The sequence below is a fragment of the Mustela nivalis genome (assembly GCF_964662115.1).
Source record: "Mustela nivalis genome assembly, chromosome: 19".
NCBI lineage: Eukaryota > Metazoa > Chordata > Mammalia > Carnivora > Mustelidae > Mustela > Mustela nivalis.
Window position 1 is genome coordinate 30,637,567 of NC_139038.1, and position 18,479 is coordinate 30,656,045.

An 18,479-nucleotide genomic window follows, 5' to 3' on the forward strand; every position below is an offset into this window, starting at 1 on the left:
GCCTGTGGGAACAGGACGCACCTTGGCGCCTCCACACTGCTCTTCCCGAGTCTGCATCCCGTGCCGCCCTTGGACCGCTGGGGAAGGGCCGCAGCGGGTATATTGGCACCGTGGAAATCAGCAACTGCTACAAATCAGGGCTTTCCTTTCTCTTGTGATTTTTGGGTTTTTGTTTGTTTTTACTCCCCCTACCCCCACCAACCCGGAGGACACTGGTTAAGACTGTGGGTTTAGGAGCTAAGTGGTCTGGGTTCACTTCTTGACTCAGTGCTGAGACCCCTGGCCCCTGACTTAAGTGCTCGGAGAGTCGCAGATCTTCTCGGTTAAGTGGGGACGGTGACAGCTGCTCTGCATAGGGTGTTGTGAAGGTCAAACGGTCTGATGCGTGCACATGGCCTAGAAAGGTGCCTGGCGCACAGCAGGGGCTCCGTTCAAGGTGACTGGTGCTTGTGGTATTAGTACTGTGTGTTCTTGTTATTAGTGGATAAACTACTCTCTTCTTTCCCTGCTGAGGGGGGAAACCAGGACGAGCTGTTGAGATCCTTCCAGCCATGCCTGGCTCTGGAAAGCTAATCTTGATGCCAACACTTCGAGCTGGAGGCCTCCCTGGAGGAGGCAGCGTGCTTGGCTAGGGACAGCAGTGTGCGTGCTAGCTGGAGGACTTAGAAGCATGTGTGTCTGAGCCCAGAGGATCTCGGGTGTTGCTGGGGAAAGGAAGCCACCAGCTGGAAGGAAAGGGGTCTCAGCCCTTCCAGAAGGCACGTAGCAGGCCTGGAATTGAGAGGCCCCAGGGTAGCTGTCCCGAGCTGGGGGGACAGAGTCTTCAAGGCTGATAGCAGTCAGGGCCAGCCGTCACCTCCCCACCTCCCGCCCCAACAAGGGGCTGGCTTGTGTGTTCTGCACAGGGAAGGAAAGACAGCACTAAGAGTAGCCACCAGCTCTGCTAACAGAAGGCACATTATGGGAATGCTGCCTGGACCCTGGGCGGCAGACGTGCTGGCAGGAGTCCGGGGGTGGGCTGAGCTGGCCGGTGAGGGGTCTGGTTTGCAGCCTATGTCTTGCTGAGCCAAGCCGTGTGCACGGAAACTGGGTCCCCACCACTCAGCACAGGAGGCTTGAGGCCAGACATGCCGCTCTCAGCCCCAGTGGACCCCTGGGTGTCCAGGAGGTGGGGTGGGGGTGGGGGAAGGGCTCAGTCCTGGCCTTGGCCAAGCCTGGGGAAAGCGTGGGTGCTGCCAGCAGCCAGCCAGGACCAAACCATGTATCTCCTGAGACCTAAGCGGTGCAGGCTCTGAATATAGTCCTTTATTTCCTTGGGCATGTTTGGACCTTAAGGGGCCGTGCTGGTCAGGCCTGCCCACAAGAGAGAGAACCTGCAACATCGTTCTTAGCCATCTCTGCTCGGAATTCTGAAAAACGTTCTTGTATTTCTTTTTCTCGATTATGTGTTTCTTTCATTACGAATACTAGAAATATTGCTGTCTCACTATACAAAATCTGCTAAGACTCCTTGTAATAACTAGATACGGTCACGGTGAACACTTACTGATTTTATTAGAGCATAAAGCCCACAAATGCGGGTATCACGTCTGATTTTCTCCCCACCGTGTCCCTGGCTCCTAGTGCAAGGCCTGGCACACAGTAGGCGCCCAATCAATGCTCATTAAAGAGTAAAAATGGGCCAGCCCATGTGTCGAGGATTCCATGGAGAAAAGCCCAGACCATGTGGCCTCATTTCATTGAGTCTCAGGACACCTTGGGCGGAAGATGATGCTAATGCCTTTCCCACTTTCTCTGCAGTCCTGCGCGACGGCAGGGGAATGGCTGAGATGACCCTGGTGTCCCCTCCTGCCCCCTCAGGTTGCCTGGTTTCTCACGCTGCCCCTCCCTCTGATTCCCAGGCTGCAGAACTGTTCTCGACGCTGGTGTCCGAGCTCCAGGGCCTCTCCCCAGACGAGCTGAGGGCACTCTGGCGACAGTCTTCCTTTAAATGCCGGGACAACTGGTAAGGACCTTTCTGCGGGGAGGAGGGGGACCAGGAGCTGGCTGGCAGTCCGGGGGGATGGGGGTGGGGCTGGCTGATCTTGACACTGTCCCAGGTCCCCGAGGAGGCGTGGATGGTGATATCTCCTCCTCTCTCATCCCTGGGATATTGACTTGTCCTTCAGTCTGGGGAGGGCTGCCAAGAAGGTGATTAAGCAGGGAGCTTGGAGGTTCCCACGGGCCGAGCCCTCTTGGGACTGAACTGAAAGGCCTGGCAGGATAAATACAGGCTTTGTTCTCTCCCCAGACTGGGACCCTCTTGCCTGGAGCTGGAATTAGCATTCCAATGTGCCTCGGGTCCCCCTCTGCCTGTGGGTGGGGGGAGCCAGCCAGCTAGGATCCCACCACCAGGACCCTCCTGATGTGGGGCCTGCAAAGGGGTGTGTAGAGACCCCGGGGGCCAAGTGGGATCTCTGAGGAGCTCTCTGAGCTCAGGGCTGTGCAGGTGGGTGGCAGGGGGGGGAAGCTTGGGGCTCCTTCTAGAAGTCCAGCCGCTCTCTAGGCCCCGAGATCCAGACGTCTGGGACTTTCTCAAAGGCTATCAAGAAGATCTCAAAAATCTTATTAGCTACAAAATATGAAAGGGGGGACCCCTGTAAAGTCTGCATTGCCAAGTGTCTAACCGAATGACTGCAAAACGGAATGGCAAAGTCATCTTCTGAAACCCTTTCTCTGTATTCTGGCATTTTTATTTTTTCAAACATTATTATTATTTTTTTAAGATTTTATTTATTTGACAGAGATCACAAGTAGGCAGAGAGGCAGGCAGAGAGAGAGAGGAGGAAGCAGGCTCCCCGCTGAGCAGAGAGCCTGATGTGGGGCTCGATCCCAGGACCCTGGGATCATGACCTGAGCCGAAGGCAGAGGCTTAACCCACTGAGCCACCCAGGCGCCCCATATTTTTTCAAACATTTATTTGAAAGAGAGGGGGTGTGTGGGGTAGGGGAGGTGCAGGAGAGGGAGAGAGAGAGAATCTCAAGCAGGCTCCACGCTGAGCACGGAGCCCAATGCGGGGGCTCAGTCCCATGACCCCGAGATCATGACCTGAGCTGAAATCAAAACTTGAACATTTAGCTGACAGAGCCACCCAGGCACCCCCGTATTCTCTGATTTAACCCCTGCAAGGATCCCATGGGCTAGGCGGCTTTATTCTGTTTCCTACTTTACATGTGTAGAAGGAAGCCAAAGCCCAGAGGAGGGTTGGGAAACTGGCCCAGAGTCACACAGCCGAGATGAGATTTGAACTTAAGTGGTCTGGGCTTCTCCATCTGGTACCCATGGGCTTAAATAGAAGTGATTCTGACTTAGGCACGTTTTAATGTTGTCTGATGTAGGCAAGGGCCTGGAGACTTTGGGAGGAACTGCCTCTTTCCCCAGTGACCTATACCTGGCCTGCTACTCTGGATTTTCCTACAAGCCCGTGTCTCCCCGGTGCACGTAGAGGCTGGGAGTCAGGGAGGCGGCAGACCCATCCCAAATCTAGGAGTTTCTGAGAGCCCAGATCCTTTTGGAGGTCTCTTGCCTCTGCTGTCTCCTCCACACGGGACCAGAGCGTGGTTCTCCAGGGCCCAAATCTGTAGGGAAAAGAGGATTGCGAAGGTGGGAGGTGGGAAGAACAGGTAGGGCGTTACTCGGACAAAGTGACCTCTGTGTTTCCAAGGGCTCCTGGGCACGTCGGGGCAGGTTCATTCACCAGCATCCCCATTTTGCAGATGAGCAAACTGAGGCCAGGGACCATTTACAGGCAGAGGGTGGCTTGGCGGGTTGGGGTGGGGCTTCTGGTCCTCTCCAGTCGCCGGCGTCACTCATCAGGGGGTGCGTGGCCTGGTCTACCCACAGCTGTGTGCCCTGCTGGCTCATGGCGCCTCCTATTTCTACTGTGCCTCCGGGGACTGTCCTCTCCTTCGGCCCCATCCCTCGTCAGAGCCACCATTGCATAAAAGTTAAAAACCTTGGGATGCCTGGGTGGCTCAGTTGGTTGGACGACTGCCTTCGGCTCAGGTCATGATCCTGGAGTCCCGGGATCGAGTCCCGCATCGGGCTCCCAGCTCCATGGGGAGTCTGCTTCTCTCTCTGACCTTCTCCTCCTTCATGCTCTCTCTCACTGTCTCTCAAGTAAATAAATAAAATCTTTAAAAAAAAAAAAAGTTAAAAACCTTTTCTGAGCTTCTGAACCTTTCTGCAACCCACAAAAAGAAAAGAAGAGTCTTGATGTTGACCCTGGCTTTGGTTTCCCGTTTGACGGCAGGGGCGCCGGCCCCTCCCTGGTGACCATGGCGCACCTTTTAGCAGAACAGTGGGCAGGGCTCGTCTTGCCGGAAATCACTCTCTCCTGGGGGCGAGGGTGGGGGGCAGACCTGCCAGGGTTTGGATTGAGCTGAACTTGTCCCTGTAGATCCTAAAAGCTAGGGTCTCAGCCCTAGCTCAGGGCTATGTGGATGTGTGATCCTGGACATGTGTCAGGGTTTGTGATCCTGGACACATGTCCGTCACACTTCCTGGAGCCTCAGAGCATTCCCGGGATGCTCAGAGGAGGCCTGGAAGGCGCTCTGCAGGTGCAGGCCACCTCCGTGACCTTCCTAGGCATCTCTTGTAGGCAGCCGCTGGTGGACGCCCTGCCCTCCTGCGGCTCCGAGCCCTGTGTGGGCCTCATGAAGGACCTCATCGTGTCAGGGGAGGTGGAGGCGGATGAGATGGAGGCGTGGCTCTGGTCGCTGGCCTTCGTCCCACAGCCCACGGATGCCATGGTCCACACGCTGCTGGTGAGCACCCCACCCAGACCCGGCCCCCTGTCTCCCTTCCCCCACTTGGCTGCTGAAAGGATACCGGGGGTGACCCGCTTCTGTCAGGCCTTCGTGCCAGACCCTCGTGGTACCGGTGGGGACAGAGCAGAGAGATCTTGGGTTTGAGTCTCAACAGTGTTCTGCCGGCTGGGTGATTCTGAGCAGGTGACCTAACCTCTCTGAGCCCGTTTTTCTGATCTGGAAGAGGGGGATGGAACAAGTACTTTCCTCCTGGGCTGGGGTTCAGACACAGGATGGTGCACGTAAATTCATTCTCCCAGAGTCCGGCACCGTATCTGAGCACTTTAACATGAGAGCCACTCTTGTTACTGTAAGCACATAAGTCCACTGAGTCTTGAAACCAAGAAACGTGTGTGAAGTCAAGGCTGAGGGTTTGTTAACAACCTGGAGGTCTTAGTGACCCTGATGATGCCTCTGGGAGGTAGGTGCTGGGATGGCGCCCCTGTGGCAGGAAACTGAGGCCCCCTGCTGCTCCCCTCTTCTCCATGGGGTGTGTCCTCGCTTGCCCTAGGGGCACCATCTCTGGTCGCCCCTCACCCTGCTGTGCCAGGCAGGTTGTGGGTGAGGATTCAGAGGACACCAGCAGGGAGCAAGGGTGATCCAGATTTGGACCCCAGCTTTGTCCCTTACCGCGATGACCTCTAACCACGCACTGAACTTTTCTGTGCCTCAGTTTCTCCATCGTGTGGTGGGGGCAACGGGCGGGGAGACTCTTGTGGATTAAGGAGTTGTGATGTGTCCCAAGCTTCTTGCACGCGGCAGGGGACGCTGCTGTGACCCCTTGTCAGGGAGACACAGGGAGCAGAGCCGGCGGGGTCCCTCTGCTCACAGAGCCCAAGATCTTCACCCCTGCCTCACCTGTCCTCCAGGCCAGAGCTGACACATCTCTCTGGATGGGTTTGCTCGTTCTCTTGTCCCGTCCACAAGGACGCGTACGTGCCGGGCGTGTGCTGGGCCTGTGCTGGGGGTGCGGGCTCGCTTGCTGCAGCCTGGAAGGGGTGGGGAGCGGATGGGGGAGGCGCCAGGGAAAAGAGGGAGGGGGTTAGAGAAGGGTGGAGGAGGGGGATGGGAGGCAGGCAGGAGAGGGTTTGAATATATTTTTTATTGTGCAATAACTTTGTGTTCGGAAGAGTTGCAAAGCTAGTACAGAGTTTCTGTGCACCTATGGCTCAGGGTCCCCCAGTGTTAACGTCTGCCATCACCAGAGTGTCATTGTCACATCCAAGAAATTGATGTCAGCATGTTGTTATTAACCAAACTCCAGTGGTTCAGATCCCACCGCTTGCCCCACAGACTCTGTCTGTGGCACGGTCCCAACCAGGGCCCCCCACTGCAGGGAGGGGCTGCGTGTTTTAAATTACGCATTAAACCACACAATCAGGAGACGGCGCCCAGGCGTCTTGCCTGATGGTTTTTTGTTTTTTTTTTTTAAAGATTTTATTTATTTATTTGACAGAGATCACAAGTAGGCAGAGAGGCAGACAGAGAGGCAGGCAGAGAGAGAGAGAGAGAGGAGGAAGCAGGCTCCCCGCTGAGCAGAGAGCCCGATGTGGGGCTCGATCCCAGGACTCTGAGATTATGACCTGAGCCGAAGGCAGAGGTTTAAGCCATTGAGCCACCCAGGTGCCCCTGCCTGATGGTTTTACACCTGCGCACCCTCTCCTAGAAGATGGGAGGACATTTCCCGCTTCTCGCCTCCCACTTCTCATGCCCCTCCCCATCCCTGACCGCACAGGTTGCAGGGATGCTGACCTTTCTGGCCTTGACTCAGTTTTGCCTGTTCTTGACCTTCATACCGTGAGCTCACGTGCATCTCAAGTGTGGCTTCTTTCTCCCGCATCCTCTGTGAGTCTCGTCCGTGCTCTGCGCGCATGCGTGTGCATCCCCATGCAGGTGCGTGGGCGCGTGCATGTGCGTGCGCGCATGTGCAGACTCTGTTCCATTGCTGGGCCGCATTCAACCTCTTTGCCGTTTCTTCTCCAAATGGTGTCTCTTGAAGAATGGGAGTTAGAAGTTCCTGGTTTGGAAAATCCAGCCTAGCGGTCCTTCTGAGCTCCCCAGGGTGCTTTCGCCTCCTTCTCTTCTTCTTTCTGTTTCCTACTAGTTTTGCAGTTTGGCATCTTGGGGAGTGTTGTTTTGGGACAAGAGGAGTGAGTATTCAAGTCCCATTGGAAAAGGGAAATCGGTTGTGAAGGAAGCCTGGCAGTTTGGGGCAGACCCCCCCAGGACGGCCATCCACTCAGGATCATTTCTGTCTGGGCTTCTCCAGGAGCCTTGGCCTGAGCTGGCCTGGCTGTTCCGGTCCTGCAAGGAGAGGAGTGGCTGCAGCCACCCGGCCTTCCCCACGGGGTTCTACCGTCTCTCCCTACCGTCTCTCCGGTTCCATCCGGGTCTGGGAGCCAGGAGGCCCTGAGTCTACCCCGCCTCCCCTCCACAGCCTTGCTGGAGCAGAGCCTCTGGCCAGCGGGAACCCTCCTCCCATGTGCTCAGTGGCTTCTCTCCACTTTCCAGAACCCCGGCGCTCCCTCCGCTGTATGCAGAATCGGGAGGGTTTGTCTTCACTTGCCCCGTCTACACTAACGGTGGACGCACTTTTCCAGGCCGCACATCCGCTTCCTTTCACAAAGAAATCACGCACTTGGAGACTCCTATACCCCAAGGACACTCCCCTGAGGCCACACGGGGCCACACACACCCCCACTGAAACATATGGAGACATACCCACCAAGATGAACACACACATACCTGAACGTGTAGACGTCCATACCCAGATGCATCATATATGTGCACCCCCCCACCCCTGGAATCATAGGGACAAGTGGGGACAGCCATCCGCACCTGGCTACACACGTGCCTCCCAGGATACACTGGGACGGGTACATATACACATCAAGACACACGTGTATATACACAAGGCACACACTGATGTTGGCCCATGTGCACACACACGCACTGGGACACACTCAAGCACGTGCAGCTACATGCACAGGGTCACGCGCCCCAGGATAGACGTGTGTGCTGGAGGACAGGTGCACACCCCTACGAGAACACACACGCTCGCTCATACCGCCCAATGAGCTCACACAGGCAGAAGTAATAGAGACTTAATTCCCCATTCTGGTCTTGCAGCGCGCGTCTGCTGCTGGGCTCCCCTATGCTGGCTGTGCGCGTCCACCTGCCGCGTGGCTGCCGCTCCCCGCATGCGGGACGCGCGTTCTTCTTGCCCTGCAGCACTGAGTCTGCAGAGAACACGTGGTGGGAGCATTTACACCCCAGAAATTGGCAAGCGCTCCACGCTAGGGCTGGCATTTTCCCCAGGGTGGGGGGCGGCGGATTGGTTGTTAACCATTTACCCTAATGTCGGATTGGTTGTTAACCATTTACCGTAATGTCTCTGGCCACTCCACCGTGTCCTGCTCTGAGGACGTCCCCGCCGGCGACTCGCTCCTCCCACCTGGTGGCCACGCCCAGGGATTCTCAACTAGGGCACTGTGGATGGTGGGGGTGGGCCTTTCTTCATCGTGGGGGCCGCCCTGTCTAGTAGAGGGCCTCTGGCAATAGCCCAGGTCTTTGCCTGCTGGACACTGACAAGCCTGCTTCTCAGGCGTGAGGGCCAAAACTGTCCTCAGACATGGCCGAGCGCCCTGCCCCGGGTCAGCTCAATGGCGTGGTCTTTCCTCCTTGATACATAGGGCCACCCGCGTGCTTTAGGAAGGACACTTGTGGACAAGTCCCCGCTCGGAGTAGCCTCTTCAGACTCTCAGGGGGGCCAGGCCTCTGTCTTTTCAGGAATCCGTGGGCAGCCAGGGTGGGGGCTCAGCTCTCTGTGGGGAGACCTGGGAAGGGCCACCTCACCAGCCTTCTGGGCTTGGGTGGGGGCCGGTTTCTGTCCCCAGCCTCTTCTGCAGATCTCAGGGACCAGCCCCAGTGCCTTCCTTGGTGTCTCGGCCCTGACGCACAACCTCTGTGCCTCCCTGGACGGGCCCTGCGGACACCTGCCTGGTGTCAGCTCCCTCGTGAAGATGCTAGGAGAGGCCTTGGGGGCCAACTGCACCTTCCGGGAGCCCTCAGACCCTGAGCAGGTGAGGACAGGCAGAATCCTGGGCACAGCCCCTTGGTGGGGCCCAAGCCACGCAGGGGAGCCTAAGGCTGCGTGGGTGGGCGGGCTGAGCTCCCCCACCAGGCCTCAAGGCCCCACCGCCGTCTCTTTCCAGCTCCAGCTCGTGCTGAAGGCGATTGGCAATGCGGGCCTGGCGGCCACAGCTCTCACCCCAACACTAAGTACCTACGCATCTCAGAGGGACTGCCCCCCTGAGGTCCGGCTGGGGGCCATCCAGGCCTTCCGGAGGGTCCCCTGCTCTGCAGATGTGAGCTCCTGCTTGTCATCGGCTAGGGTGATGATGGGGCGACTGTGGGTCTTGAACCACCATTTGCCAGTTCACCTCTTTATATGTTCATTCATTCGTCACATGTTTACTGAGCACCTACTATGTGCTGGGCCCTGGTGTGAAGGAGAGCCCATGTCTCTGTTCTCACAGATCCCGTGTCTGGTGGGAGGCACATACTTGTCCAATAAGCACACAGACAAGCATATGATTGCAAACCACAGAGAAGCCATCCCTGCAAACCCTCTCGTTCAGGGGGTGGCGAGCTCTGAACCGCAGGCCCCTCCTCGTTTGCTGCCTGTTTTGTACACAGTGCTTTGCTGGAATGCGGCTGTGCCTGCTCTCTGTGTGTTGTCTGTGCTGCTGTCTTGCTCTCACTGTGGAGTTGAGCGGTGGCAGGAGAGACGGTAATGCCCGCAAAGCCAGAAAAATGTACCATCTGTCCCTTTGCCAAAAGGTTTGCTGGCCCCAGGGAGCCACTAGCCAAAGTCTTTACAGTGACCTAGCAGGGTCTATGTGCTCTGACCACAGGCCCGCTTAGCACCTTGTGGGTTCATCTCCTCCTTCCTTCACCCCCCACTGCTTCCAGGCACGCCAAGCTGCCTGTTGTTCCTCAGGTACCCCAGGCCCACTTCTGCCACAGGCCCTTTGCATGTTCTGTTTCCCCTTCCCTTGGACATCCCCAGGCTTCCCTTCTTCACCTCCTGTAGGTTTTTGTTTAAAAATCACTTTCACCTTGGGGTCTTTCTTGGCTCTTTCACCTGAAATTGCTTCCCCACTTAATTTTTCCCTTTTTAGTACTTAGCACCTAATGTGTTCTATACTTTGCATCTTAACCTTGTTTGCTGTCTGTCTTCCTGCACGAGAAGGTAAGCTTCGGGTGGCTTCCATCACCTAGCACTGTGCTGGGCACATAGTAGGTGCTCAGTAAATATTTCTACAAGAGTGGATGGGTGGACGGTTGTGCTGGGAGGACTGGGGGAGGATGGGCTAAGCAGTGACCCTACCACTGACCACAACTGGCCCACAGATGACCGTGTCGGGGAGGCCTCCTGCGGTGAGTACTTTGTGACTTCGTGTGAGCTGGGACAGGGCAGCAGGGCCACCCCCACACCCGGCCCCCAGAGCCAGAACAGCTCGGGGGACCTTGTGCTACTGAGTGGAGGGGGATGGAGGTGGACGGGCCCCAGGTGATGGCCTTTGCTCTGCCCAAGCCAGCGAGCTGCACTCTCCCATCTATACCAAAACCCTGAGGAGGATGCCGAGATCCGCATCAACGCCTACCTGGCCCTGATGAGATGCCCTGGTGAGGCTGTGTTTGCGCAGGTGCGGCGGACCCAGGCAGCCGAGCGGTCCACCCAGGGTGAGCAGGGCAGCTGGGAGAGGGGGTGCTGGGGCCGGCCCAGAGCTTCCTGGAGGGTGCTCTCTTAACCCCATCCTGCTCTCCTGTTCTCGCCACCCCACCTGGCCAACCGGCCTGGCATACCCCAGCCTCATACATATGGCAATGGGTTAAACTTGCACGCATCCCTTTTCCTCTCTGGTCCTCCATTTCCTCATCTGTAAAAAGGGATGGAAGTCCGTGGCTTCCCTTGTAGCTCTGGTCAGTTTGCGACCTAGTACCTGGAAGGGAGACTCGAGACAGAGGAGGGATGGCATCTGCGAATCTCAGATCCCTGCTGGGGTCAGAGAGTGTCCTTTAAATGGGGGTCTCTGGCCACAGTTCCTAAACCTAAAAGTGAAACTTCAAAAAAGAAGTTCAGCTGATTTTCAACAGATCTTTCCCTGAGGGACAGTGAGTTGAGTGCCTGGAGCCCAACAGCGTGGGTTCAAATCCCAGCTCCGCCACTTCCTACCTGCGTGCCTTTGGACAAGTTACAAAGCCTTTCTGAGCCTCTGTTTCTGTATCTGTGAAGTAGGGATGATCACAGCCCCTTCCTCTTCGAGGGAGCATAAACTGAGTTAATACACAAAGACCTTTAGAATATTTTAAGGGCTGTGTGTGTGTGTGTTTGTGTGTGTGTGTGTGGCTGTTTAGAGTTTCAAAGCGGACAGGAAAGTAGAAGTGGCAAACTAAAACCTACCTGCTTCCTGCCTGGGCCCTCTAGTCCCACTGCCTGAATGCATTCACGGTGACCAGTTCTTTTCCATATCCCAGCAGAACTGGGAGCACACAGGCGAGCCTGTCCGTGGATCGAGCCTGTCCGTGGATCTCCCAAACACCAGCACCTCAGGATCATGTTTTAGAGGCTGTTGTGCCTTTGCTTTTTGCCTTTGGCATTTCTGGAGGCTCCTTCCATATCAGGACATGTGGACTCTTATCTCCTGTTGCATGATATCCTACTAGGATCTTACACTAGGCATTTCGGTCATTTCTGGGTTTTTGTCACAAGAAACAACCAGCAAACTGAACCTCTCCATGCATCTACCTTCCGAACCTTGTGCTAATCTAGCCATAGGATAATTTTCCAGAGGGCATATGGCCAGTTACGGGGCGTACACTTTTAAAAGGCCGTGATACTGCTGAATTACTTTCTAAAGAAACGGTACCCCCCAAAAGGAAAAGAAACGGTACTGCTAGAAGATGCAACTGTTCATTGGCAGTTTCAGGGATGGGGTGAGATGTGTGTGGGATAGGAGGCCACCAGGCCAAGCCCTGTCACTTGGGGATCAGCCAAAGGGCTCAGCTTTGATAGAGGCCCTGGGGCACCAAGCCTATGTGTGCTGCCCAGTGGGAACAAAAGCCTGATTCCATTCTCTTCTTTGATGGATTGTTCTAGAAGCTCTTTCTTGGACCTTCTGAGAGCCTGAGACAACCAAGAGGATTCAGGGTTCCCAGTTAGACTCTAGTATCCCTAACTGGACTCTCTCATTGGTGCTGTCATTTGATTTTTACTCCTCCTGAGAGAGAGGACCCCCGTCACAAATTGCATATCACACCTTTGCCAAGCCTGAAAGACATTCTGTTCTTTGGGCCCAGGCTTGCTCTTGACTCGTCTGCACCATCAGCCCTGGGAGATGGGTGGTTACTGCATTTCACAAATGAGGAAACTAAGCCTCAGAGAGGGAGTGTAACCAGCCCGAGGGCACACAGCTCCTGAGTGGTGGAACCGAGATTCAGACTTGGGTCTGACGGTCAAGCCAGAGCTTTCCCCACAATGCCTCCTTCTCCCTTTAGGAGAGGCATGTCCTAGGGCTGTGCGCAGGCTAGATTTCCATGTTCCATTAAGGCCCTGCTGTGTGCCCGTATTTCTGGAAAGAAAATGTGGATACCCAACGGATACCCTGGCAGGTGGACATAGTAGGACTTGGGATCGGGGCTCAGGGGGCTCTTTTTTCTCTGGGCTGTGTCAGTTCCAGATTCATCCTTCCCCTCCTCCATCCTTTTTCTTTCCCGGCCTGCTGGCTGTGGCCCGACTCCAGTGGGCTCCTTTGTGTGGAGTCACCTGACCCAGCTGCTGGAGACCCGCGACCCCCTGAAGCGAGCTCTCCAGGAGGCCCTCCCCGGGGACATCCTGAGCCAGGAGTTCCGGCCGGAGGCCTGGAAACACTCGTCCTATGCTGATGTCACCTTCCGCTCTGGTATGGCCATCCTGGGCAGGTGCGGTCCTGCTCTAGGGCCACCAAGCCCTGGGGACCCGGGAGCTCTAACCCTTGGAGGACACGTGGCTCAAGGATGTTCATTCCCTAGTGTCCTCTGTTTCTGTATAAATCGGCATTGATTCTGTGGCGCGCCTGCGAGTTGGAGAGCTTTCTCCCCGGTGTCACAAGGAGATTAGCTCCACACTGGGGCTGTCACCTCCTTATCACAATGACACAGAGCGTCCAGAAGGAAACCCCATTCTAGCCCAGGCACCCAGACTACTTCAGCCGCTCTGGAGGTCTGGGGAGCGGACGGTGGGGTGCCCTGGCTGTGCCCTCTCTCTGCCTGTTAGCAGGGGTTGACCCTTCCGGCCTTTCCTGGGCTCTTGATGAGGCCTAAGGCTGAGACACGTGTCCTGCTGGAGAGGACACCCCGTCCTTCCCTTTCCCAGGCTCTTGCGCCTCAGTGGCCAGACCCTGCTCTGTGAGGGGCAGGAGTGGACTGACTCTCTCTCTCTCTCGTCCTAGTGTCTGGCAACCTGGGAGCCAACGTGGAGAGGACCATCCTCTTTTCTCCAGCCTCCTTCCTCCCCCGCTCTGCCACGACCAACCTGACCATCCACGCTCTAGGTCATGCCTTCAGCCTCCTGGAGGTACGAGGGGGCCTGCTGTGGTCTCTTGGGGCCAGAAACCATCGCATCCCCCCTCTTTCCACGGATGACCTCTTCTCTGTATGGATCGACTGCTCTCCCGGTCAGCCGGCCGCGCACCCAGCCACCCCCACAGCTGTATGCCTGTCTACCTTTGTGCATCAGCCATCCACCCCGTCATCCCGTCGTCACCATGCATTCATGTAGCTTCCCGTCTGTTTCCCTGTCAAGTTCTCACCCTGCATTCTCTAGTCACACACACACACACACACACAAAACATGCACATATACACACAGAATTATGTACCCACACACTCATCTGTCTGTATATCCACCCCTATATACATCTGTGTATCTGTCCATCCATCCATCCATCCATTGCATCTTTCCGTCATTCCACCAAAAAAAAAAATGTTAAATTTATCCAGAAACGCTCTCACAAAACACCCACAATTCTGTCTGACCAAATATGTCAGGACCCCGTGGCCCAGTCAAAGCCACACAAAGTGACGCACCAACCGGGCCTTCGGCGTGCCTAGAGAAGGAGACGTGGGTCCCTGCTCTCAGGGAGCTCAGAATCTTGCAAGGGAGACACACAGAAGACGGCATGAGTGTGGAAGCAGTGATAGATTTGGTCTGGGGGTGGGGAATATGGGAAGGGAAATATGATGTGGGAAATCAGGGAAGACTTCCCAGAGGTGGTGACATAGGAACCAGGGCCTAAAGGTAAGGATTTTTGCTGAGGGACATTTGCCCAACAGTTGTGGAACTTGCTGGTTTGAAAAGGTGGTGCCCCTTGCCTTGGGCCCAGGTGGACCCTGGGGAGCCCAGAGTGCACTCCCCAAGCCTGTTACCCTCTCCCCCAACTTTGAGCCCCCAGGTCTGCAGCTTTGGATCAGCCAAACGAGCTGCTCCTGAGTGAGCCCTGGCTTTTCTTCCCAGCTTGGCCTCCGGCTGGAAAATGCAGAGAAAATCGTCCACAGGCTGTTTGGCAGCCAGTCCTTCTGGGGACAGGAAGAGGAGACAGAGGCCCAGCCAGAGAAATCCCCAGAGCCGGAACCAGAGCCCACACCATGGGGACCCCACCCTGACTGTCCAGGAGAAAGGTCCAGAAAGCTGAGAGACATACAGCAGAAGGTAAGGGGAGCGGGGAGCCTGCACCCACCCAGCTCCCTCTCCTCCCCAGGCTGAGGTTTTGGGCTGTGGACTCAGGCCTCCATCACCTCTGACTGGGACAGGCTCTGAGCCCTGGGACAGGCTCATAGAGACAAGGAGCCGGTCCAGAACTCAGTCGTCAGCTGTTGGCCTGCTTTATCTCGAAAACGTATTGATCAAAGTGTCACATACAATTAGGAAAGTGTCCAAGTCCTAAATGCATCTCCACCCACAGAACGCCTCCTTCTAATCAATGCCTGGCCCATTATCAGTCCGCCAGAGGCCCCCCTGCACCCCCTCCACCACTCTACCCGCCCCCAACAAGGATGATCACTAATCTGCCTCCTAACTGCGCCAATGAATTCTACTTTGTAAAAATCAGCTTTGCAGAGGTATCGTCTACGTTGAATAAGCGGTGGGTGTTTCAAGTATACAGTTTGGTAATTTTGGATGCGTGGATGCACACGTACCAAGATGAACAACACCAAGTTCCGTCTGATTCTAGAACATTCTCATCACCCCAAAGGAGACCCCATCATGTCCTCCCCCACCCCTGGCAACCACTAGCCTGCTTTGGGGTCTGTGTGGACTGACCTGTTCTGGACACTTCCTATAGATAGAGTCAGACGGCACGTGACCTGTCGTGTCTGGCGCCTCTTACTGAGCATCCATCATGTTTCGAGACGCATCCGTGTAGCACAGATCGGTCCTCCATCCCTCTTGAAGCCTGAAGAACATTGCACAGTGTGGGTAGACCTCCTTGTGTTTACCTGCTCGCTCCTGATGGACATAGGGTTTGCAGGTGGTTTCCACCTTTTGGCAAGTGTGAATAATTCTGTTCCTGTCATTGTGTGTGTGTGTGTGTGTGTGTGTGTGTGTGTGTGTGTGTGTGTCTGGCCTCTTTGGCTTAAATTTTGTGGGTGAGCTCCAGCTACGGGGCTGGGTATAGGCACGCTTTGCTCGTCCTCCCCGCTGTTCAGCGCTGCTATGATGTGAACACAGCAGGGTTTCTTTGTCCGTCCTACTTGCGGTGGGCTTTTGGATAACTTAGAGTTTCTGGGCTCATTGCAGATAGTCCTATGAATATTTTTTTAAAGATTTTATTTATTTATTTGACAGCCAGAGATCAGAAGTAGGCAGAAAGGCAGGCAGAGAGAAAGGGGGGAAGCAGGCTCCCTGCTGAGCAGAGAGCCCGATGCGGGGCTCGATCCCAGGACCCCAGGATCATGACCCAAGCCAAAGGCAGAGGCTTAACCCACTGAGCCACCTGGGCGCCCCTCCTATGAATATTCTTGCACGTGTCTTTTTGCGGAAGGCATGTATAATATATGTTTCGGCTGGGGATATGCCTAGGAATGGAGTTGGTGGGTCGTGGGGTGTTAAAAGATCCATTCTATGGGTGGGAATTCTATTTTGCGTGATGATTCTCCCACTGATGGGCATTTAGTTGTGGGTACCTTTTTACTCTTGTAAGAGGTCATTGCCATGTACATCTGAGGGGGATCAAGGACTGGCTGGGGCATTGGTTCACATGTTCACAGCTTTACCAGTCATCAGGTGTGAACCCCTGGGCCCAAGGGTGCAAAGATGGTCAGGACGCGGTCTGTGCCCTTAAAGCCTCTCGGACTGGAGCTGGGGCTGGCAGGCAACGAGAAGGAGGGTGGGGGGTGGAATGTGAAGACTTTTCCGTAGAATCTGCGTCCTTTTTGTCTGTTATTTTCCCACTCGGGATCGGGAGTCCTAATCCCAAGATCGGGTTAGCACAAGCACAGCGATAGTGGGAACAACGCTTGGCCTCAGTGTTGGAGGGGCGATAGGGAGTGGTGGGGGCTGTGGCAGTGGGAAATGCTTGTGCCTCAGTTAAAAGCGGCGGCCGCCATCCCACTCTGGTTTCTTACCGCCCGTTGTTGTGGTGGGCAGGAGGCCAATAGTTCTCTGCTTGGAGAAGCCAGAGAGTCTGGATTTTTTTTTTTTTTAAGATTTTATTTATTTATTTGACAGACAGAGATCACAAGTCAGAGAGGCAGGCAGAGAGAGAGGAGGAAGCAGGCTCCCTGCGGAGCAGAGAGCCCGATGCGGGGCTCGATCCCAGGACTCTGGGATCATGACCTGAGCCGAAGGCAGAGGCTTTAACCCACTGAGCCACCCAGGTGCCCCTGAGAGTCTAGATTTTTATAGGTAGTCTCCTAATTTTTAAACCTTGGAAACAAACTCAAATTTTGTTATTTCTTGGCTAAAGATTTTATTCATTTATTTGACAGAGAGAGAGACAGCGAGAGAGGGAACACAAGCAGGCGGAGTGGGAGAGGGAGAAGCAGGTTTTCCCGCTGAGCAGAGAGCCTGGTGTGGGGCTCAATCCCAGGACCCTGGGATCATGACCTGAGGCAAAGGCAGACGCTTAACATCTGAGTCACCCAGGTGCCCCGACAAATTCAAATTAAAAAAAAAAAATATATATATATATATATTTATATATATATATATATATATATATATATATATATATATATGTGTGTGTGTGTATATATATATATATATATATACACACACACATACACACGCACTATGAGGGACTCCTGGGCGGCTCAGTCAGTGGAGCAGTCTGCCTTCTGCTCGGGTCGATCTCGGGGTCCTGGGATTGAGCCCCATGTTGGGCTCCCCATTCAGCAGGGAGTCTCCTTCTCCCTCTGCCCCTCCCCGCTCTGCTCGTGCTCTCTCTGTCTCTCAAAAAAACATGCATGGTGAAAAATACGAAGAAAAACAAACGGTCGCAGATGGGAGGAGACAGGAGAGATAGGACAAGCCAACGCACTGTGGTCGCCGGAACGGAGGGAGAGCCGGACTGGAAAAACGTGAAATTTGGGGTTTTGTTACTACTACATGTCCGTGTTGGCTTTTTTGCCTTCCTTGCACTCTGGCCATGAAAGATGGTGCCAGTAGAGACAGGGCGAGGGGTGTGGGGGAGCTCTCTGCACCATCTTCGTAACTTTTCTGCAAATGTAAGATGATTCCTAAACAAGAGGATGGTGAGAACACTCACAGCCACACACACTGCCCAGGGCATTTCGGCAGCACCGTGCAGCCCAAAGAAAACCCATCTGGGAATTCTGCCTGAAGGCTATGAGTTTTGCAAGCCATATTCCAGACACCAAAAGCCCTTGGCCTTGCCCTTCTGCTTCCCCCGGGCCCCCACCTGCGTCCAGGCAGCAGACCTGCTCCTAGTCACCCGTCTGGTCTGGGCTCTCCCTCAGGTGACCCGGAGGCACGCAGAGCGGCGGGCACTGCGGTGCCAGCTGAGCGTGAAGGTGTTCGGGCACGAGCTGAGCTTCATGGACTGTGGGGCGATGGCGAGCCGCGTGAACCGTCCATCCTTGAACCTGGCCGAGCTGGCCGTCAAGCTCCTGAAGGTACCTCTGCCTGGGCTTGGCCCCTCCCAGCCCCGCTGACCCTGTCTTGTTTCCTTCGATGCTCCGGGCGGGGGTGGGGGTGGGGGGAGTACTAAAGTCCATTTCAGACCTAAGACCGCAGTATGTGGAGCCAGGCTGAAGCTCAAATCGCGGCTCCACCTCTTACCTCCTCGGGAGAGTTCACGGGTCCTGGCCTCGGTGTGTGCATCTGTAAAACAGGCATGATAGCGTAACAACCACGGTAGCTGCAAAAGCAGCAGCTTCATGGGGCTGTTGTGTTAAATGAGATAATACAGTAAAAATGCACCAAAGCATTTAAAATGCATCTGGCGCTTACTGGGTGCTCTGCAGCCCGGGCATGGCCCACATTCCCTCTTATCTGACTCACCCTGGATCCCCGAGCTCTGACCCTTTCCTGCAGGAAACTGGGTTTGAACTCTACCCGTTTCTACC

The 18,479-nt window shown here is 55.2% G+C and overlaps 1 protein-coding gene across 1 annotated transcript in view; it reads left to right on the forward strand.

The window, feature by feature from the left end:
- Positions 1-18,479, forward strand: part of LOC309854683 (uncharacterized protein) — a 150,590-nt gene that overhangs the window by 29,745 nt on the left and 102,366 nt on the right. Inside the window, exons 9-17 of the mRNA XM_082714086.1 lie at positions 1,902-2,005; positions 4,640-4,805; positions 8,744-8,929; positions 9,062-9,214; positions 10,451-10,595; positions 12,656-12,814; positions 13,343-13,467; positions 14,407-14,601; positions 17,871-18,026. Coding sequence (XP_082570212.1) covers positions 1,902-2,005; positions 4,640-4,805; positions 8,744-8,929; positions 9,062-9,214; positions 10,451-10,595; positions 12,656-12,814; positions 13,343-13,467; positions 14,407-14,601; positions 17,871-18,026 — 1,389 coding nt within the window. The remainder of the gene's footprint in view (positions 1-1,901; positions 2,006-4,639; positions 4,806-8,743; positions 8,930-9,061; positions 9,215-10,450; positions 10,596-12,655; positions 12,815-13,342; positions 13,468-14,406; positions 14,602-17,870; positions 18,027-18,479) is intronic.